The 22892-nt window shown below is 48.9% G+C and overlaps 1 protein-coding gene across 1 annotated transcript in view; it reads left to right on the plus strand.

Moving 5' to 3' along the window:
* Positions 1–288: 288 nt before the first annotated feature.
* The window catches only part of Hic2 (HIC ZBTB transcriptional repressor 2), a 29430-nt gene continuing 6826 nt past the window's right edge, over positions 289–22892 (plus strand). The window contains exons 1-2 of the mRNA XM_041678327.1: positions 289–420; positions 21512–21609. Of these exons, the coding sequence (XP_041534261.1) occupies positions 21584–21609 (26 nt within the window). The 5' untranslated portion in view covers positions 289–420; positions 21512–21583. The remainder of the gene's footprint in view (positions 421–21511; positions 21610–22892) is intronic.

Raw genomic sequence — 22892 nt, forward strand, 5'->3', positions numbered from 1 at the left:
AAGTATTTCGCAGTGAGGTTGCCGTCGTCCGGTTCTGGAGCCTGGGTCGGGATCCGGTCGATGTCCGGGTTAGAGCTCCCGGGGCCTCCCGTGCACCCCTCCCCCATTACGCTGTCCAGCGGCCACCCTGCCCTCCCGGGACTCAGCCCTCTCCGCGGCCCCGCCCAGTCTCAGGGGTCCGCCCCCACGAGGGTCCGCCCCTAGGTCCGCCCCGATGCTCGCCCATTCAGATGTGGGTCAGGGGTGAGCGGGTGGAGCTGACGTCACAAGCTTCCAAGATGGCGCGGAGCGGGCGGCTGTGAGCGGCGCTCTGGGCGCGCTGGGCGGGGAGCCGAGCCGGGCCGGCGGCGGGCGGACAGGTCGGGCGCGTGCGGCGCAGGCCGGGCGCCGACGAGTAGGGGCCGCTGGCAGGCACATGAGGTAAGCGGCGTCCTCGAGTGAGGGGGGCGCGTTCCGGGCGCGCTCCCGGAGAGGGGGGCGTGGGCGCGCGTGGGACGAAGCGCGCGCACGGCCCCTAGTCCCGAACCGAGGCGCACGCGGGACCCCGGACGGGCGGGGGCTTTGTGGCCCAGGTGCCCGGCGGCTTGCGGGCAGCATGGGACTCCGGGCACAAAGCCCCCGGGGCCGCGCCAGTCCTGGGGCGCGAGTCTGTGGTGCGGGGGTCGACGGGGTAGCGGGCGCCGGCTCTTTGTGCCTTTTCATTAGCAATCTAATCCGAACGGCGTCGGGCGAGCTGTGCTGCCTGACAGGCGGGCGGACTCCCATTATGCAAACGGCTGTGTGCCTGCGGCTGCCCCTCGCTGGGACGTTTTTCAGAACTGCGCTTGTGTACGGTCTGCTGTCCTTTACCTCTAGTCCCCTACCTGGCTGGGAGACTGGCCGTGGCAGGGCCAAGGACGGGCTTGGAGGGCCCGGCTCCGTGGCTGGGTGGGCTTTCTGCCCTGCCCCCAGACCTTTGCTGAAGGCAGCCGCCTGGCAGGAAGAGAGATGGGCTTGGGGGGAGGGGGGAGGGTGGCAGGAGGAAGGGACTGGCTGGCTCAGGGAGTGAGCTGAGGGGCCCTAGCTTGTCATTCTCTGTTTATCTTCCAAAATGGTTCATATGCACACGGGCCTGGGTGTGTGTGCTGGGGGAAATGCCTCTCCCAGGGGGGCACTGACTTAACGTTCTTGGAGAGATTGAGGCCAGATAATACTTGCAGCAGCCCCACCCAGAACAGTTTTGGACTGCCTCGAGAGTCCGGTGCTGATCTCGGCTGGCCGGAGAGATTTAGAAGTTATTTACTTACGTCTTCTGCCCCCTTCTTCACAGTGTCTTTTCTAGTTATAATTGTCAGGCGCATTTGGAAAGCGGTGTTCCAGGCCCCTCACTCCCAAACAGCAGGAGGGGTGTAACACGGAGAGGCCACCCCCACTGACATATGTGGTGGTGGGGGAGGGGCGGCTCCTTGCCTATAGGAATCCTGTGGCTGTGGATTGTTTCTGGGGTTTGTTAGCTGTGTCTTGCTCCTAGGGCAGGGAGATCGGGCACGTAGTGGAGGGGTTCACCATCTAGGCTGAACTTGGGACTTCCCGTCTGGGACACCGGATGGAGGAGGGATGGAACCAAATCCTAGAGGGATGCCAAATTCAATTATTGCTCTGATTCTCCCTGGCTTTGCCTCTCCCCTGTTCTTATCTGCCTGTATCTGGAATCTGTGGCTTTCAAACAGACATTTTTAGGATCGTAGGGTGGGTGACCACTCTAGCCCTGGCTCAAGGAGAAAAAGTATGCTGGGTGGAGCAGGGCTTCTGGAGTAGTCTGAATTAAAGCAGACGGGCCAGCCTGGCCTCTAGAGACAAACGTGTGACTAGCAGAGTCCTTCAGACTAGGATTTCTGCAAGAATTCATGTTGCCTGCAGGTGATCTTTCTGTCCTGTGCAGTTCAAGTTTTCATGAAAACCTACAAGGTTTTTCCAGAAAAGCTGGGAAGAGTCTTTGCCTCCCTGCTTGCAGTGAGTGGGGTCAGCTCTGTTTGCTCAGCTTTCTGTTTGGCCTCCTGGCTTTCTACAGGCTGGTGGTACGGTGTTGGAGAGTGCTTGTCGACCTGCTCCTCTGGCTGTTGGAGTGCTGCTGTGTGCCCAGAATTCCTTCCTGCAGTGTTTTCCTGCCAGTTGTTGGGACTTGTATATTAGTCACTGAGCTTTTATGAGCAGTTCCTGAAAAGAAAAATCTTCTGTTTGCTGGCTTCGCATAGAGGAAAAAGCAGCTTGAGGGAGCCCTGCGTTGAATTAAAGCCAAGCTAAAATGGTTTGCTGGAAGGCCAAGATGAGGTGCAGGCAGGCAGAGGTAATGTATCCCATGCTGCCTTGGAGTACCTGCTCTGAGGACAGACAGGTAGGCAGGATACCTTCCTCACTTCCTGGTCTTGGCCAACAGCCTAGCCTCTTCCACAGGCTGCAATCCTAGATTAATCCTCACATAGTGTTTTCTTTCCACAGATCAGATTTCTCATTTTGTTAATAAGCACAGCCTCTGATCCACTTGAAGTCAGCTGTTGTGGACCAAGAGCAACGGGGTCTTGCATTATTGAGCTGCAGGGAATGCTGTGGATCTCCTTGAGACTTTATTGCCTGTCAAGGTCAGGCTTGAAGGGGTGAGGTTAGGGGCATGAAGTACCTTTTCCCCTTTTAACTGGAGTTGAAGTTTGTTAAGAGCTGTGCTGACGGGGCTGGAGAGATGGCTCAGAGGGTAAGAGCATTGCCTGCTCTTCCAAAGGCCCTGAGTTCAATTCCCGGCAACCACATGGTGGCTCACAACCATCTGTAATGAGGTCTGGTGCCCTCTTCTGGCCTGCAGGCATACACACAGAAAGAATATTGTATACATAATAAATAAATTAAAAAAAAAAAAGAGAAAAAAAAAAGAGCTGTGCTGACACGCACCATTAATCCCAGCACTTGTGGAGGCAGAGGCAGGTGGATCTCTGAGTTCTAGGACCATCGAAGATACAGAGAAATCCTGTCTTGGAAAACCCCAAGAGAGAGGTTATTACTTTCATTTATTTTTATATGTATGCATGCTTGCATGCATGCATGTATGTATGTGGATTGCAGTCTGCTAAAGGTCGGAGGGACAACTCGCAGGCGTGGTGCTCTTCTTCCACCTGTGCAGTTCACTTTGCAGTCAACCTTGGACAGTGATGACCCTCTTCCCCACCTTACCACCCCACTTCTAAGACTAATGTAACCTGTGATTATAAGAGGATTGACACGGGCAGTGTGGGTGGCAGGCATAGTGGGAGGGGCCATTTGTAGGCTGGAGGAGGGCACTAGATGCCATGCTAGGTTTTTTTTTTTTTTTTTTTTTTAAATTTTGTTTTGTTTTTCATGACAGGGTTTTTCAGTGTAATTGCCTTGGCTATCTTGGAACTCACAGAGATCCACCTGTGTCTTTCCCCTGAGTGCTGGGATTAAAGGCATGGGCTAGTATCCATGCTAGGTTCTTGGTGCCAGAGCTGAGGGATTTTTCTTCTTTTTATTGCATTTATTTATTTGTTATATGTGTGTTTGCTGCCTGCGGGAGCTGTTGTTGCTCTCTTTCTTCCATGTGGGTCTCAGAGATTGAACTCAGATTGCAGACTTGGCAACAGGCAACTTTACCCTGTCTTGTCAGTCTTGTTTTTGTTGTTTTAGATAAGGTACCACTGTGTACCCAGATATGCCTCAGCCTTCCAGTCTTGGGTAGCTGAGATGAGGGTTTTTCTTTTAAAGGCTGTGGTACTGTGAAGGATGGGCTAGGCTAATAATGGTCAGGAGATCCTGGAAAACATCTTGCAGGTATTTGAGCCTTGGGTGTGCCACTGTCCGCCAGATGTGAGACTCTTACAAACTTTATATTTACTCAGCCACGTTTTCGAAACTTAGCCCCTATGGCATGTCTGAACTGTGCTGGCTTTTCTGCCCTCTGGTGCTCACAGACTTGTGTATCACTGCTCTGCTTTTCTTTTTTTTTTTTTTTTTTTTGGTTTTTCGAGATAGGGTTTCTCTGTAGCTTTGGTGCCTGTCCTGGAACTAGCTCTTGTAGACCAGGCTGGCCTCGAACTCACAGAGATCCGCCTGCCTCTGCCTCCCGAGTGCTGGGATTAAAGGCGTGCGCCACCACCGCCTGGCCACTGCTCTGCTTTTAAGGCCCAGTGATAGGTGTCATTCCAGTTCAGCGGGGTTCTCCTGAGACTGAGGCTAATAACTTGCTGGGGTTGGAGGGTAAATGCCTTTAGCTTGAGAGCCTTTGTTACGTGATGTCTGTAGATACTTGAACTCAGACCTGGGAGGGATGTTAGAGAACCTTTTCTCCCAGAAAGACTGGATTTCTATTAGAATCTTTTAAACAAGCCTTTTAGACAAGTTTGTCTGTATTAACTGGTGTGTGTGGGGTGGGAGGGAGAAGGAAGCTTGTCCCAAGGTTTAGGAAAGGTCCGTAAGGAGCAACTGTTTTCTTGAGCCTTCTGGGAGATGGGCATGGGGAAACCCCCTAGTAAGCTTGATTCCCTGAAGGCCAGACACTGCCACAGCCCAGAACCGTATGGAAAGGTACAGAAAGGTAGACCCTGGGAAGGGCATGACTAGAGTGAATGGGTGTGTGACCCCATGACCCTTCCTGGGACCTTCAGGAAGTCCACCATAACTGATGAAACTACTCTAGGAGGAGGAAGAAGCATGGTTTCAGGCTTGAAGAATGGGACTGGGGATCTTATAACCTTCAAGGTGAGAAAGGGTGAGTCAGCCCCTTACATCTAGGCCAGAAGTCCCTCCTGTTCTTTGTGAGCTGGAAATGGGTGTAGGTCCTTGTTTTCCTGATTGACAGTGAACTACCTTAGAAGAACTTTTTCTGTGGGGGAAAGAGGGAGGTGTGGGGATATGGAAAGGCAGGCTGTTCTTCAGGTTGCCATGTCTGTCCTGGGATTGCCAGAGTGACAAGGATGAAGGGTCCAGGTGAGAGCGAGCCTACTGTGTGGCTGGAAGGGCTGCTGGCTCAGTGAGTACAGCTGCAAGGGGAGTTGTTCTTTGTGGGTCTGGGGCCTCAGGCCTCCTTCCTAGCAGCACCAGTGGCCAGATGCTCTGGCTGGTGGGAGGGGCCGCTTCCACTTCCATATAGGGGTCTGAGCCCTGTTGGAATGTTCATCAACCCAGTTCTGGGCTCTTCAGGTGAAGGACCCCATAACTTGAACCCTGTTCATGGTCTTTGCAACTCCCTTATCCTGCCGCTTGGAAGCAGGTGGATTCCTGGTGAGTTTTCGTGCACAAAGTAAATGAAAAGGGAGGGTGGGACCTGAGACCTCAGGGACCTCTCCTTATGTGGACAGAGTGTCCATACTGTGTGGGATGGACTGCATGTAAGCCTGGCACTGTTGACTTCATCTTTGGGGAGCTCAGTTTATCCCTAAATGGGTCCTCTGTTTTCTGCAGTGAAACTGGTATGTGGTCAGTTTTGAGAACCACTGCCCCACCAAGTGGCATATCTTTGTTTATAACAGAACCAAGCAAAAGATTGAGCGTTAAGACTGAGTAGGCTATGCTGTTAATGATTTGGAAAGGCACAGTGGGGTTAGCAGTTACCCAGTGAATGAATGAATGGACATGGCAGATTCTTGGTCAGTAGAGCACTGAACAGAGGGTGAGTAGCAGGGCCTGAGCATACATACACTGAGGGGCTGCTCAGTGTTCTCTGTGGAGCCACCTCCTTCCCTGTGCCCCAAGATTCAGTCTCACCAACCCTGTAACCTGGGCTTCCATAGTTGTCTGACCTTGGCTTGGTTACATTCTTGGGTTCCCATTGTCCTCCTTTGTAACCTGGCTTTGTCTGACAAGCCCACCTTGACCCCAGCTGAGATGTGACTCTAGATAGACAGGCACTGCTGGGACCGCTGCCTCTGGTCTCTTTGCCCCCAATGTCCCTGGGGGAGACGTTGGTCCTGGAGGTAGTTTCTGGGCTGCCTTATATAGGCAAGGTAAGGTGCGTGAACTTCCACTAAGGACTGGAAGGAAGGGTGGGTGATGAGAAAGGATGTGAGCAGGGTTTCAGACTTTGCCTCTATAGGAACAGAGCAGTGGGATGCCCTGGTGTTTAGTTTATGTTTATTGAAGTTATGGCAATAATTGTGTGACAGGAGTGTTATGTCAAGACCCCTGGGTGTACTGTCATGGTGATATCCTGGGTAGGAAGTGTGATCCTTCAGAGGAGGCACAGAAGCTTAGGTAGAGGCAGTAAAGGAAGAGGGTAGTGACTGAAGAGGAAGATGGTAGTAGGGACCCAGGCAGAGCGACTTTTCCGCTGCGTGGATCTTGGTAGACTAGCTTGAACAAACTTTCGTGAGTAGAAGCTGCTTGCTTGGTGGTGGTGGTGGGGTTTACACCCAAGGTGCCCATAATATCCTTTGCGTGTATCGTGTGACACCATACCTACTTTTCTCTAGGCTAGAAATCAAACTTTGATGCTTGCTAGACAGACATTATTAACTGAGCTACAGCCCCAACCCCACCTTTTGCTTCTGCAGGAAGCTGGTGCAGGTGCTCTTGGAGCTTTCCAGAGAAGGGAGTGGTAGAAGAAGGGTGGCCCTTACCCTTCAGCCTTGTGGTGGGCATGTTAGGCCTGAGTTTTGTTTTGTTTTTTTTTTTTCCTGAGTTTAATCCTTAGAACATACCTGTGCAGCCCTAATCATTTGATTAGCCCCTGTTGTACAAATGATGGTACAGTTCTAGCAGTGAGTTGTGTGTGGGAGCTTTCACACAGTCTGAGGGCACCTTTTTCTGAGTGGTACTGGGCTGTAATGCTGCTTTTCTTTCTTGGGATAGGATCTCACTGTGTAGCTCTGGTTGTCCTGGAATCTCTTATGTAGACCAGGCTGGTTTCAAACTCACAAGAGGTTCATCTGCCTCTGCCTCCTGGGTGCTGACATAAAAGAAAGGCATGTGCCACCACCACCTAACTTCATTTTTTTTTTTTTCGAGACAGGGTTTCTCCTTAGCTTTTAGGTTCCTGTCCTGGAACTAGCTCTTGTAGACCAGGCTGGCCTCGAACTCACAGAGATCTGCCTGCCTCTGCCTCCGCCTCCCGAGTGTTGGGATTAAAGGCGTGCGCCACCACCGCCCGGCCTAACTTCATTTTTTTAATTAAAAGTTTTATTACAGTAGTTTTCGCTTCCCCTTCCACCCTCCAATACTTTCCATGTACACTACCCCCTTGTTCCCTCTTAAATTCATGGTCTTGTTTTCTTTGTTACTGTTGTATATGTGTATGTGTGTAAATATATAAATACTAAGTCTATTTAGTACTTTTACATATGTGATTTCAGTGCTCACCACTTGGAATTAGATAATCCATTGGGGGAGTGGTTTATCTCTAGGGACTAATTCTCTCACCAATCAGTACTGTAGTTGCCTGTAGTTCTTTGTCTACTGGTGGGTCCTTTTGTGATTTCTCCCTTCCACAATAGCATGCCTGTCTGTTTCTTAAGAGTTTTTGCATGGTGTTCCGGAGCCTTAGGTGCAGGAGCTGTTATAGATGTGTGTATCCTTGGGTCTGGATATCTCTGCCTTTTGGCCGGTTGGTTGAGACCTCCCTTTTTTTTGTGGGGGGACCGACACAAGTCTCACTATGTAGTCTTTGCTGACCTGGAACCCCTGCTTCTGCCTCCTGGACTGTGGGCTACCATACAAGGCCCCGAGAGTTTTTTGGGAGGTTTTTGTTTTTTTCAGATTTTCTTTTGTGCCTGGTGGTGGCGGCTCATGCCTTTAATGAGCCTGATCTGCAGATCTTTGGTGTCCCAGGACAGCCAAGGCTGCACAGAGGAACACTCACTGTCTTGAAAAACAAAACAAACAAAAATTTTTTTTGTGTGTTTGGATGGTGTGGCAACGGTATGTGGGTGTGTGCTGTAACATGCAGGTGAAGTCAGAAGGCAACTTACCGGAGTCAGGTCTCCCCAGGACTGGACTCAGGCTGTAAAGCTTATGAGTTCTGCCAGACCTTTTTTTTTTTGCTTTTTCCCAAGAAGGATTTCTCTGCGTAGCTTTGGAACCTTTCCTGGTACTCGCTTTGTAGCCCAGGTCACCCTCGAACTCACAGAGATCCACCTGTCTCTGCCTCCCAAGTGCTGGGATTAAAGGTGTGTGCCACCACCGCCTGCCTCCTTTTTTCCTTAAATTAGTTTATAGGACCCATGGGAGTTAGCTCTCTGTTTCTTCTTTGTGCATTCTGGGAATCAAACTTAGGTCTGGTACAAGCATGTACTTTTTTTTTTTTTTTTTGGTTTTTCGAGACAGGGTTTCTCTGTGGCTTTGGAGCCTGTCCTGGATCTAGCTCTCTAGACCAGGCTGGTCTCCTCGAACTCAGAGATCCGCCTTCCTCTGCCTCCCGAGTGCTGGGATTAAAGGTGTGCGCCACCATCGCCCGGCACAAGCATGTACCTTTATATGATCTTGCTGGCCTACAAATGAGGTTTTCTTTTTCCTTTAAAAATTACATCATCTTGGCCGGGCGGTGGTGGCGCACGCCTTTAATCCCAGCACTCGGGAGGCAGAGGCAGGCAGATCTCTGTGAGTTCGAGACCAGCCTGGTCTACAAGAGCTAGTTACAGGACAGGCTCCAAAACCACAGAGAAACCTTGTCTCGAAAAATCAAAAAAAAAAAAAATTACATCATCTTTTTTAGAGGGAACGGTGTTGCACATGTCTGGGTCAGGGAGCAACTTGAGAGAGTAGGGTCTCTCCACTATATGAGTTTCAGTATCTAATTCAGGTATCTAGATTGGCAGCAAGCACCTTTACTGGATGTACTGTCTTGCTGACCCTGGCTGAGGGTTTTTATTTTATTTTTATTTTTTTAAAGATTTATTTATTTATTATACATACAGTGTTCTGGCATGGAGGGCACCAGATCTCATTACAGATGGTTATGAGCCACCATGTGGTTGCTGGGAATTGAACTCAGGACCTCTGGAAGAAGCCTATGCTCTTAACCTCTGAGCCATCTCTCCACCTCCGTGGCTGAGGTTTTTAGTTCAAGTGTAATGGGTGATGGCTCTCACAGCTGAAGGGTTCCCCCACCTCAGGGGCTAGAAGGCAGAGAAGGCTTCCCTAGACCTTAAAGATTTAGCTTTAATAATAACAGCCCCTTCTGGGATTTCTGGTCTCTGGCACGGTACCTTTGCAGAGCAACTGCAAGAGAGGGCCTTGGTGAAAACCTGGGGACTGTACTTCAGACCTGACAGCCTTCTCTTCTCCTAGGATACCTGACAACCTTCCCTTCTAGGATTTTGTTTTTGTTTGTTTTTTGTTTTTTTGAGACAGGGCTTCTCTGTGCAGCTTTGACTGTCCTGGAACCCCTCCACAGACCAGGCTGGCCTTGAACTCAGAGATCCACCTGCCTCTGCCTCCCCAGTGCTGGGATTAAAAGGGTGCCACGCCAGCTCTCCTAGTATTTTTTTTTTTTTTTTTTTTTTTTGTTTGTTTTTTGAGACAGGGTTTCTCTGTGGTTTTGGAGCCTGTCCTGGAACTAGCTCTTGTAGACCAGGCTGGTCTCGAACTCACAGAGATCCGCCTGCCTCTGCCTCCCGAGTGCTGGGATTAAAGGCGTGTGCCACCACCGCCCGGCTCTCCTAGTATTTTTTTCAATGTGGACAAAAGAGGGGTGCTCAGTCACTGCCCCTGGTGGTATTGGGATTAGGGTGTCCTAAGTAGATGAGCCCAGGGGCTGGAGCCAGGATGGGAGAAACTGAGCCACAGCCTTCTGAAAGTGCCTCCAGGAGATCAGGCACTGGGCTTAGATTGCCCTTTGACTGTAATGAGTGAACCTAAACTCCAGAAGGCCAGGTGTGAGCCTGAGGCAGCCCCTGTACTGCTGAGGGGAGAGGATTGTTTCCAAAGTCCCACATTCCATGCATGTATGGATGCTGATAAGAGCTCACTGCTTGCTTAGCCTTCTTTGGGTAGAAGGGGACTTTGACTTCATGCCCCCAGCAGGCAGAATGCTCATCCACACATCCTGCTTCCTGGTAGCACCCTCCCCCACTGGTCTCTGTTGTACCCACAGCCCCAGAGCCTGAGATGCCGTTTCAAACAACCCTTTCGTTCATTTATTTAAAAATTGTTATTCTAGCTCAGGGGTTCTCAGCCTTCCTAATGCTGGACCCTTTAATATAATTCCTCATGCTGTGATCACAGCCATAAAATTATTTTGTTGCTACTTCACAATTGTTATTTTGCTATTTTTGTAATATTTTGCTATTAATTGTAATAAATATCTGATATGCAGGATATCTGATACTTGACCCCCAAATGGATTGAGAACCACTGCTCTACCTGGATGCATGCCTTGATCCTAGCTCTTGGAGACAGAGTCAGGTAGGGCTCTGAGTTCCAGGCTCTCCAAGGCTACACAGTGAAACCCTATCTCAGTTTAAAAAAAAAAGTTGTTATACTTTAAGTGTGCTAGAAAGCCAGTTTATCTAGGATTTTGACGTTTTCATGGAAAAAATATTGCAGTGTCAGCCAGGAGGTGGTGGCACATACCTTTAATATCAGAATTCTGAGGCAGAGGCAGGCAGACAGACCTCTGAGTTGGAGGCCAGCATTGTCTAGAGTGAGTTCCAGATAGCCAGGGCAATACAGAAACCAAACCCTGACTCGAAAAACTACTACCACCAACCAAAAAAGGCAAAAGCTGGGTACGGCACATTCCTGTAATCCCAATGCTCAGAAAGTGGAGGCAGGAGGAGTAGGAATTCATGGCTAGCCTGGGCTATATGAGACCATGTCTGAAAACCAGAAGAACATCCCGAAGAATATTGTGACAGGGTTTTTGGTTTTTCGAGACAGGGTTTCTCTGTGGTTTTGGAGCTTGTCCTGGAACTAGCTCTTCTAGACCAGGCTGGTCTCGAACTCACAGAGATCCGCCTGCCTCTGCCTCTGCCTCCCTAGTGCTGGGATTAAAGGCGTGTGCCACCACTGCCCACCTTGTGATAGGGTTTTTAACTTCGAGGGCTAACTAGGGTGGGCAGGAGGGGAGGTGTACAAACAAGTGCCTCAGCTGATGCTGGCATCAGGTGAGGAGCAGAAAGAAAGGAAGAGGAAGGGACTTAGGTGGAAAGGTCATCCATTGGAGGGCATGGTGTATAGGCTTCTCATGACATTTTGGAAGGATGAGGTGGTTTCAACACCTCAGGGAAGAGCTGAATCTAAGGCTGAGCTTGAACTTTAAGGAAAATGGTAGTGTGGAGTGACGATGTATATTTGAGAAGGATGACATGATGAACTCAATCAGAAGGGCAGAAACTCAATACTCTATGTGGGTTTTTTGGGAGGGGCCTCAGGAGAGGGTTTTTCTAGACATGGGTTAATTTTTTTTTTTTTGTTTTTTTTTTGTTTTTTTTTTTTTGGTTTTTCGAGACAGGGTTTCTCTGTGGCTTTGGAGGCTGTCCTGGAACTAGCTCTATAGACCAGGCTGGTCTCGAACTCACAGAGATCCGCCTGCCTCTGCCTCCCAAGTGCTGGGATTAAAGGCGTGCGCCACCATTGCTCTCTGGCATGGAAGTCAGAGGACAATTTGTGGGATTGGTTCTTTCCCACCATGTGCTTCCACGGAAGTCAGGAAGCTCCTTTAGCTGCTGAGGTAAAATTTTGCTGTCCATTTTGCTTGCTGTGCTAGGGATGAAATCTTGCATCTTGTACATGCTAGACAAGCTCTCAGACTGGCTCTGACTCTGCCTTTCCTCCCTATCTGGTCCTTAGGTAGAGATATCTGTAAAGTTAGGCATACTTGCTCTCCTTCACATATGACAGTCTGGCTTTACATTAGGACTGGATGATGCTTTATGTGTGGTCTCCTGTGGGTCCTGAATCTTGGAAAGACAGCCCCCCCCCCCCAACTCTGCTTTGTTAATAGAGTTGTGCAATGTTGGGAACCCTGTACTGGGTCTTTTGATCAGGTGACTCTTCAGGTGGGGCTGCTTTGGGATTTCCTCCCCCATCAGGGTTTCACTGTGTAGCCCTAGCTATCCTGGAACTTACTTTGTAGACCACAAAGATTTGCTTGCCTCTGCCTCCTGAGTGCTGGGATTAAAGGTTTGTGCCACCACCACCCAGCTTGCTTTGAGAGTTTTATACAGAGCAGTCTCAGTTTCCTTAGTAGTTTTAGAGATTAGCTCTAGGAAATTAGGGTATTATAACAAACATTGTGGCCAGATAATATGAGTTGTGTATTATAAGTATATATACTTTTTGTTTTGTTTTGTTTTTGTTTTTCGAGACAGGGTTTCACTGTAGTTTTTTTGGAACTAGCTCTTGTAGACCAGGCTGGCCTCGAACTCACAGAGATCCGCCTGCCTCGGCTCCCGAGTCCTGGGATTAAAGGTGTGTGCCATCACCGCCCAGCTATTTATTTTATTTTTAATGGGTGTTTTTCCTTCATGTACGTCTGCATACCAAGTTGTACCTGGTGCCTGCAGAGAAAGGGGGCATTGGATTGCCTGGAATTGGGAAGGTTGTGAGTCACCACATGGATTCTGAGTCTTTTAAGAACCAGTGCTCTTAACCCCTGCGCTATCTCTCCAGCCCCTAGATTTATTTATTTTTAGTTATGTTTGTGTATGTTCTTTTGAGTATGTGCGTATGAACACAGGTGCCTTGAGGGAACAGAGCTGTTGGGGCACCGTGGATTTGGAGTTACGGGCATTTGTGAGCTGCCTGAAATGGGGTCTTCTGGAAGAACAATAACTTTTAGCTGAGTGGGCAGTGATGGTGCACACCTTTAATCCCAGCACTTGGGAGGCAGAGTCAGGTGGATCTCTTGAGTTTGAGGCCAGCCTGGTCTACAGCGTGAGTTTTAGGACAGCCAGGGCTACACAGAGTCTCTACCCTCACTCAGAAAACCATAAGTAAATACACAAATAAATAGTTTATAATGAATAAACAAATATTTGTTATCTGTCTCTGCCATATCTATCTATCTGAAACAAGTACTGTTACTATCCTTGAGTGACAAAAGAACTCATTATTTTGACCAGACTGGACTAGAAATCAGAGAACCCCCCTCTGTTGGAATTAAAGGAGTGTGTTGCCACGGCCAGCTAAATTTACAAATCCATCAATACTTTCTGACATGAAACATTTTTTTTTTTTGCTGACTCTCATGAAGCATACTACCAACCTTTTTTTAATTAATTTATTTATTATATATACAATATTCTGTCTGTATGTCTGCAGGCCAGAAGAGGGCACCAGATATTACAGATGGTTGTGAGCCACCATGTGGTGCCGGGAATTGAACTCGGGACCTTTGAAAGAGCAGGCAATGCTCTTAACCACTGAGCCATCTCTCCAGCTCCCAACCTTTTTTTTTTTTTTTTTTTTTTTTTTTTTAGTTTTTTGAGACAGGGTTTCTCTGTAGCTTTGGAGCCTGTCCTCGAACTAGCTCTTGTAGACCAAGTAGGAGCATACTACCATCTTAAAGTTTGTCCTAGTTAGAGGTCATACTATCATGGGCATAGTGGGGTTTGGGGTGCCTGCTTTTGGTGTCTTTGAGACAGGCTCTTACTCCGTATTACAGGCTTCATGGTGATCTTTAGGCTCAGACACTCAGTGCTAGAGCTACAGGCATGTGTCACTGTGCCTGGTCTCACCCCAGCTTTTACCAGTGAGTGAAGAAGCTGTTTCTTGGGGAGATGACTATATAGAAAGATGTGTTTATAAAGTTTAAGAGACCTCATAGGTTTTCTGTTTTACTTCTGTAGAGTTCCTACTTGATTTAATACTTCTTTGGCTGCTAGGGTTGGTTTTAGGGAAGTTGGAGTCTTGTCTCCCACAGCCTTGGGCTAGGTGGCTGCCTAGTGACTCAGCTGTGACATACACCTCCCTCTGGGGTTCAGTTATCTCATTTGAAGGATGTCCCCAGGCAGAGGAGATGATTGTGATAGTCCTTCCAGCTGGGTGGCCCAGCTTCCTGGTGCCCTTTCAACTCCTTGCCTGTGGAATTTCTGCCTCCTTGCCTCTGCTGTCATTGTTTGTCCTTCCTTACACATTTACTTTAGCTTTTTTTTTTCTTTTTTCTTTTTTAGTGTTGGAGTTTGAACTCAACAGATTCTTTTATACTAGTGTGTCCTGTACCAGAGCCTTCTCTTTTTTAAAAAAAATATCTATTTATTGCTGGGTGATGGCGGCGCACACCTTTAATCCCAGCACTTGGAGGGCAGAGACAGGCGTATCTCCATGAGTTCGAGGCCAGCCTGATCTACAGAGCGATTTCCAGGACAGTCTGAACTGTTAGACAGAGAAACCCTGTCTTGGGGATGATGACAGTATCTAACCCTTGGTTGTAGTGACGTTAAAATTCCAGCACTTGGAAGCAGGAGGAAGGCTGAGGTCAACCTGTTTTCTGTAGTTCCTGGACAACCAGGGCTACGTGGTGGGACATAGTGTAGTGTATGGGTGGACATCATACTTTAGGAGAGCAGAACACAGCTTCTGTAGGAGTCATTCTACAGAGTAACTGCATGTCACTACCACTATGTGGGTCCCTGGTATTAAACTCAACTTCAGCTTGTTAAACTTGGTGGCAATGTGCTGAACCATCTCACCAGCCCAGAGCCTCTTCTCTTCCCACCACCCGTTCCTCCTCTCTTTTTCTCCCTCTGTCTCTCTTCTCTCGCTCTCTGAGACAGGGTTTCTCTGTGTAGCCCTGGCTGTCTTGGAACTCACTCTGTAGACTAGACTGGCCTCGAACTCAGATCTGTCTCTGCCTTTCAAGTATTGGGATTAAATGCTTGGGCCCCACTGCCTGGCCCATGCCTCTTCTCTAACCAGTGTATGTTACCCAGAAAGGCCCCATACCCTTCCTTAGTTACATTCACTGTTGAGGGTGCTTATGGTATCAATCCTGGGCCTCAACTATCTCTTTCTAGGTATACCATTTATAGTCACCAGCTGCTGGACTTGTTGGCTTAGAGAATGTGTCTTCCCTTGGGGACTTTGTCTACTTGATATCACTGTTGAGTGCTTGGTATAAATGCAGTTCCTTGGGCTTTTCTAGAAGTGGGAAGCTCATGCTCCTGACAGTGTATCTTATAACTAAATGTGTTACATCTCCAGGGGCTAAGATGCAGGCTCTTGGGTTGGTGAGGTGATTCACTGGTAAAGGTGCTTGTCAACAAGCCTAATGACTTGGGTTTGATCCCAGGGAACCATTTTTGAAAGAGAGAACCAACTTCTACAAGATGTCGTTTTACACCCATATATATGCTGTGGCCTGTTCATGTGCTCCTCCCTAATAATGAGCGAATGAATCTAAGGAAATGATCAGACTCTTCCTGGAGTTTATAGTAGGGCCTAAGCACCTACATTATAAGACTCACAGTGCTGCTACCGCTACTCCTTGAGCTAGGCTGGAGAGGCCTGTGGGGGGACCATTACTTTGTTCTGCCCTGTCTTTTGAATTCTTTTTTTTTAAAGATTTATTTATTATGTATACAACATTCTGCCTCCATGTATGCTGACACACCAGAAGAGGGTGCCAGATCTCATTACAGATGGTTGTGACCCACCATGTGGTTGCTGGGAATTGAACTCACGACCTGTGGAAGAACAACCAGTCCTCTCAACCACTGAGCCATCCCTCCAGCCCTGTCTTTTGAATTCTTACCCTACATTATATATCATAAAATATATAACACATAAGCCTGGTGGTGATGGCTCACACTTTTAATCCCAGCACCTGGAAGGTAGAGGGCAGATCTCTGAGTTTGAGGCCAACCTAATCTACAAGAACTAGTTCCAGGACAGTCAGGGCTGTTAAACAGAGAAACCCTGTCTCAAAAAACCAAGAAAAAATATGTACACACACACACATTTTTTTTTGAGACAGGGTTTCTCTGTTTAGCCCTGGCTGTCATAGAGTCTTTGTAGACCAGGCTGGCCTCAAACCCTCAAGCTCTACCTGCCTTTGCCTCCCACATGCTGGGATTAAAGGCGTGAGCCACCACCACCGCATGGTAGCCCTGATTGCCCAGCATACATGCTTGGGAACCACCCTGTGGTTGCTGGGAAATGAACTTAGGAGCTCTGGAAAAGCAGCCAGTGCTCCTTACTGCAAAGCCATCCCTCCAGCGCTCCCCTCCCTCCCTCCCTCCCTCCCTCCCTCCCTCCCTTTTGAGACAAGGATTCTTTTTTTTTTTTTTTTTTGGTTTTTCGAGACAGGGTTTCTTTGTAGTTTTTTTTTTTTTTGGTTTTGTTTTTTTTCGAGACAGGGTTTCTCTGTGGCTTTGGAGCCTGTCCTGGAACTAGCTCTTGTAGACCAGACTGGCCTCAAACTCACAGAAATCTGTCTGCCTCTTCCTCCCAAGTGCTGGGATTAAAGGTGTGTGCCACTACTGCCCAGTTGATCTTCTCTTTGAGACCAGACTGGTCTCGAACTCACTCAGATCCACCTGCCTCTGCTTCCTAAATGCTGGAATTAAAGGTGTGTGCCCCTATTGCTTGGTTCAGTCTGTTTGTCTTTAAGCTCCTGTTGTGTTGCAGGTGATCTGGTTTCTGTAATAATTCATCACAATCTCAAATTATTATTTGACTTTGTCAATGAAGATTCTCCTGCTGTCAGCTAGAGTGGCCTGGAGCTGACAGGGCAGATATGGCAAGGAATACTGACACTGAAGTTAAATGGACTGGGATGAGGCTGTGCCTTCAAGGGCGCAGGGCCTGGTGTTATTGGTGCTGCACGGTGCCTCTCATCCCTCTGGTCTTTCTTATAGTGAGGGTTACTTGCCTTGCTGTGGGAGCAGCATGCTTGGACAGGTGGTCTGTGTCTAGGCAGTCAGCTTCAAGTAGGCAGCAAGCAAGTCTCTAATAGGTCCCTGGAACATTTCAGGATAGATTTGAAAAAGGCCATAGGCTAGAGTGGTGTCTCTCTCCCCTTTGCAAGAGCTGCCCGTTGGATTGGAGGAGGAGGCCAGTCCTTGTGTCTGATACCATGGCACTTATGTTCTTCGTAGAACCTGAGCGTTGCATCTCATAGGAGCCGCGACAAGAGGAGGGCTGGGCTCTTGGCATTTGAAGTGCCTTTTGCTTTCCAGGAGGATGGCTTGGGAGAGAGCCAGGAGTGGCTGGCTAGTATCCAGATCTGGGCTGAATTATTTGGCTGGGCTTGCCCAGAGCAATGAGCCCCACCCACTACCAAGCCCAAAGCTAAAGGGCAGGAGGTCAGCACACCTGGCTAGGGGTATTGTTAGAGAGGCACCAAACCCCCTAACTCCTAGTTCATGCTGATTCGTGGCTTCACTTTGTGTCTTCTGATGGAGGAGCTAGACTTGTGCCCTCACAGTCAGTTCATGAGAAAAGGCAGGTGTGTGGGGAGGGTATTGTTAATTTTTTGTGACGCTGGATTTGAACCCTAGGCCTTAACATGAGTAAGGCTTCAAGGCCTCCAGGGCTGGGAGGGGAAGGAGCCTGAGTTCCTCCTAGCAGCTCTGTAGTTAGAGGCCCTTCCTGGGAGTGAGGAAAAAGCTCTGTAGTTAGAGGCCCTTCCTGGGAGTGAGGAAAATTGACCACAGCCCCCTTCTCAGTCAGTTCTCACTCTGCTACCTGTGTACTCTTTTCTGTGGGCAAGTTGCTTAACCCCCAAGAACCTTATCTGCAGCTGGAGGTAGAGATAATGGTCTTCAAGCCTGTGGGAGGCTTCACTAACACCAGACCTGCTCAGACCTGTTCAGTCACTGCACAGCCCCCCACCCCTAGAAAACCTATCTCACTTGGGCAGATGTAGAAGGCCAGGATGGATAGGGTTTCATGGAGGAGTCCAGGACAGGCACAGGGTTAAATGGAATCTCCAGTTTGTGGCTGTGCCAGTAGTTAGGTTCTGAACTAGGCTTTGGGAATCGCCTAGATTCTCAGTTGCTTAATCTCTTACAGGCAGTCCAGGCTTGAGGAGAGCCACATGTGGAATATGAGATTGCCATAATGGTGAGTGAAACCAACTTCTCTCACTGAGGTTACAGACAGTAGTAACAGTCTCTGGGGCCCTCTTTGACGCTAGTACTAGTTAGATGTGCTTAAATCTCTGGGGTATAGAAGCTGCCGAGTCGCCATGCTGTGTTCATCGGTGCTCCTGGGCTCATAGCTTATCCCTCTCCTGGTAGTGGCACTCAGGAATGTGGATGGTAGAAGAAACTCCTTGGGATGAGCCAGGCAGGAGCCTCCTCTTAGTCCCCCAGACCTTCTGCGGAAGCACACTTCTGGAAAAGTATGGCTGCCAGGATAAGGAAAAAAGACAGGATGAGAAGGTTCTCCAGAGTGTTGAGTGGGATGGCCCCCTTTCCTGGCCTTTCCCCTCTTCACCAGGCCTCCTGACTGGGTGTGAAGCAGAGGAATTCCAGTCCAGGTGCCCTAGGATGCCTCCAGCAGGGTTCATTCCTGCCTGAGGGAATCAGGCATTGAGTAGAAGGGTGAGGAGTATCATGTGGCTTGAAACCACACCCTGAGTCTGGGCCTGAAGTCCTCTTGTCCTAGAAGCTGAGCTACCAGCTTGATGTCCAGAGAGAGTTCCACGAGGCACAGCACGGCGCTGAGTGTGCAGCTTCTGGAGACCATGGCACTGGGCAAGGTGGGTGTCTAGGCTGATTTGGGGCAGCACTTTTTGGAAGGATAGAGTGGAGTCTTTCTTAATTTCTTCCTTAAACAAGAATCGCTTTCATCTTAAAATCTTTCTCAAGTCTTTATAAACGCTGGGCCATAGCAAGGCTCTCCTATCCCATTGTTGTGTATAGGGAAGAGGAAGCCTTCTCCTTCCCTAGTTCTTAAGGCTACATGGATGCTGTATCCTTTTCCTCAGCAGGGTCATGGCGGTCCTTCCCCCAGTCAAGTTTCATTCTGAGGGGCAGGAGGCAGTAGCTGATGGTGGGAAACTCAGGCTCTGCTGTCTGTCTATTTCATTGGCTATTTGAATGCTGCATTCGTTGGGCAAGTAGGGTGAATGAATGCTAGATTGTGCTGGACTGGGCTTTCATTGACTGGAGACACCAGTGGCGCTCCAGTTGGAGGAGTCAGGAGCTACGGTTTTGCCTTTTGTAGAGTTTGTAAATGGCATCTTCCGCTCAGCCAGTGACTGGAATTTATCTGCCTGTCCTTTCTTTGTACGGTGTGTGTGAAGTGGTGGTGGTCGGAGGACAACCAGTCAGTTCTCTGTCTCTCCTGGAGCTAAGTAGATTAGGCTGGCCTTGAACTGGGATTAAAGGAGTGTGCCTCCACATTAGGCTGGCCCTTGTTTTTGAGGCAGGTTTTAGTCTGATGTTCATAATGGTTTTGAACATGTAATCCTTGTGCCTCTGAGGCCTTCTAAGTATTGAGAATATAGCTCGGAGCCTTCACACCTGGTTTAAAATATGAAAGAATATGTAGTTCAGTCTTATTTTTTCCCAAAGTGGTGTAGCACAAAATCAGTTAGTTAGTAGAAATTGTTTAAGTGTCACATATTGAGGTGGTTATGTGTTGCTTGTAACCCCAGCTCTTGGAAGATAGAGGTGGGTGAAGTTCATCTTGCTGCAAGTTGGAAGTCAGCCTGAGATATATGCAACCTTGTCTGAAAGACTATTAGAATTTTATCCTATGGGTCAGTGATTATTTGATCATGAGACCAAAGGGTAAAATCACTAGTGTCCTGTAATGTAGAGTATTACGAGGCTGTGGTACCCTGAGTTAAATGCATCTCTAAAACCTCTTGGAGGGAGGGAGCTGTATGGTGTGTGCTGTGCTGTGTGGTGTATGTGTACTATGCTAGCCCATTTCTGTGTTCACAGACAACCCTCAGAGAGGGGCACGTGCCTCTAACTTTTCTGTGATGGGAAGTAGTGAAAAAGGAGGATAAATGGGTGCATACTATTCCATCAAGGCCATATACTGATATCTAATGTGGGAGCCGGGAAAGTAACCCAGACTTGTATTATTTCTTCTATTTGTGTTTACAGTAGAGCAAGTTGGACCTTGGCTGCAGAGGTCAGACTTACTGGGCCCACCCACAGGGGAAGCCTGTGTAACTGGAGGTTTCTAGACAAAAGGCAGTTTCTGTGCTGGCTTTCACCTTTTCCTTGGCTTCAGAAGGATTTGTTTTGGTCAGCCCTGAGATCCAAGGTCATCTGTCCCACTGACCCAGGTGGCTATAGGTGCCCATTTTGGGTTCGCAGTCCTGTCAGGCTTGTTATCCTTAGTTAATAGGCACTGCTACCTGTTAGGAGCTGCTGGAGCTGTTAGGAGCTGTTAGGAGCAACTTATCTAGCCACTTCTCAATCCTCAGTCCCCCAGACACTAGCTTCTCCAAGGGAAGTACTTAGGGTAGACACCAGGTCGCCATCATTCGGACTGGACCGGGAAGAAGAGAGCAGTGATTTGTAGGTGCAGGGCCTCCTGTGGAATGAGGACTCAAGCTCTCTGTAGGGCTGGCTTTATCTCCCCCTGGTGGAGGGCACTGTAAGGACCTTGACGAGCCATTCATACTAACCTGCTGCACAGCAGACACTCCTGCTGTCCCAGTCCCTCCGTAGTTTCTGGATTTGGGAAGGCAGAAGGCTGACAGGGCTGTTTTGGCTGCTTGGCAGGTGTCTGGCTGGCTAACGTGAGTTACCTGGTTCTATGGTTGTTACCCATCTCGCCAATTTTGTTGGCTTCTGTCCCTTGTCCTTTGGGTGACCAGCTAGCTTCAAACTCGAGCTAAAGAACTAGTTCTTTGTTCTGTGGCCTTTGGGATAATGGAGCTGCTCCCAGGGCAGGAGAGACAGCTAACCCCCTGAAGCCAAGGACAGAGACCTCAGCCTAAGGCCTGCACCCCAGGTCTGGTCACATTCCTGAGGGACCTGCCCTCAAGGAGTGGGGGAAGGGCTGACAAAGAAGGGTTCCTGGCTGCTGCAGGTTCTTTCCACTGGCTTCTAGGGGGAGACCAGGCTGTTGGATCTATAATCTCAAAGTTCCTCATCCTGTAGGACTCAGAGTGGAGCACCCCTCACCTGGGACTGCTGTTGGCTGTTTTGTAGGGTTGAACTGTGCTGTGTCTCCAAGAGAAGGGAAAGGTGGCAGATGACTGTTATAAACAGCCCTTCCACTAGTGGTTCCATTTTGAACTTTTGTTATGTAAATAAGGTCAACCTTGCTTTAGCCTCCCACGATGACTTCCAGGGATTTTTCTTTTCTTTTTCTTTTCTTTGTTTTCTTAAGACTGGGTCTTTCCATGGCCACCCCAAACCCTCTTATATAGAGCAGGCTGAATTTACTTGCAGACACCCCGCCTGCCTCTGAGAGTCCTAGGATTAAAGGTGTTGGATTAAAGGCGTGGGACATCTACGCTGTGTTTTAGGAGTTAGGCAGTGCCTCCCTGATATTAGATCCCGCATTTTTTTCTTTTGTCTCTTGTTTTGTTGGTGGACCTGTGTTTGGGAGTAAAATATGTGACCCTCCTTCACGCTCCTTTCTTCCCTCCTAACTGATGCCTGCCTTTTTCTTCCAGGTAACCAGGCTTTGATGCACCCTCAGGAAGTCTGCGTACTCAAGGAGGCCACCCCCGCCGGCTGCTGCTCACATGGTGTCTGGGCCCCTGGCACTCCGGTAGGCTGGGAGAAGGAAGAATCACCATGGTTTCCAGTTCTTGGGGTTTTCTGGGTCTTTTATACAGCTTTGCAGTGTAGACTCTGCCCTGACTTGAGTCCATTGTATGTGCACAGAGCAGGCAGGCAGCATGTGAAGAGTCTAGGACTTGTGGCCAAGGCCTGTGACACCAGGTATTATTGCTAGTAGAGTCGGCACTGCTGTTGCCCTGGCACTGATACTTAGGGCCATATCTTAGGCTCTTTGTTTCTGCCTAGCTGGTAGACAAGTTTGGTTTTCATTGCCTGGGCCACATAGTCATCTCTGACTTGCTTCAGTTGTGAGCAAGGAACAGGCTGAGCCCCCTGGTAAGTGCTTTCTGGAAGACTGTGTTAATTCGCGGTGTATTCTGGAACTTCGGGATAAATGGGATTTCCTTCTCTGAACAAGGGCAGGTGTTGGTTTGAAGACAACTTTTTGTCATTTGTGGGGAAATAGTAGGCCCACCCAGGTGGACAGGACTGTGGCGAGGAAAGGGCAGGACATCATAGGTGGTGGAGCGCTTCAGAGAAATTCAGCTCCTTACACAAATCGGACCCAGAAGCCACATATGGTAGTGTACAGTCCATTTAATGCGGGTACTCCAAGAGGAAAGGGAGGTCAAGTTTGTGAGTACAGGCCAGTCTGGTTTTCATATCGAGTTCCAGGTCAGGTGGGTCTACAGAGGGAGAGATTGCACCCTAAACGGGGAGATGCAGAGCTATTTGTAAGCTGTTGGAGCCCCAGACTCTTGCTATGCTGCCTTGCTGGCAGCAGTGTCTCCATGGCCTGTGGTTTCAGGAAGCTTTCGAGTGGGCTCAGGTAGCCACTTAGGCACTGGAATGTCCCCTTTTGGGTGGAGGAGTTGAGTGCAGCTGAGGTCTACTAGGAGTACTTCTGACCCCCTGGGGCACTGTCTGTGGTGTGTCCTGCTTGGCTGAGGTGCTTTTCCTAGGTGGACAGAAAGCCTGGACCCCACCTGCACACACTGCTGTTCCGCTGACAGGTTCCTTTGGAGACAGAGGCATTTGTGAGTGTGTTACTTAGTGACTACAAGGGAAGTTTATGCAGCCTGTCTGGAAGGGACAACTCACTGCCTTTCCCAGACCCCAGATGGCAAACTGTCTTTCCTAATAAGGATGCAGAGCCCATGAGGTTCATTAGGCTCAGATAGTGCTCAGTTAGTGTCTCCAGATAGTGGAGAGCTTGTAAGGATCCAGCAGTTAGGAACAGAGAGTACAGTATCACGGTCAGGACCAGGAGCT

Source organism: Microtus oregoni, unplaced genomic scaffold (assembly GCF_018167655.1).
Source record: "Microtus oregoni isolate MIOR12 unplaced genomic scaffold, Mior012 000029F_ref0000214, whole genome shotgun sequence".
In the NCBI taxonomy this organism is placed as follows: Eukaryota; Metazoa; Chordata; class Mammalia; order Rodentia; family Cricetidae; genus Microtus; species Microtus oregoni.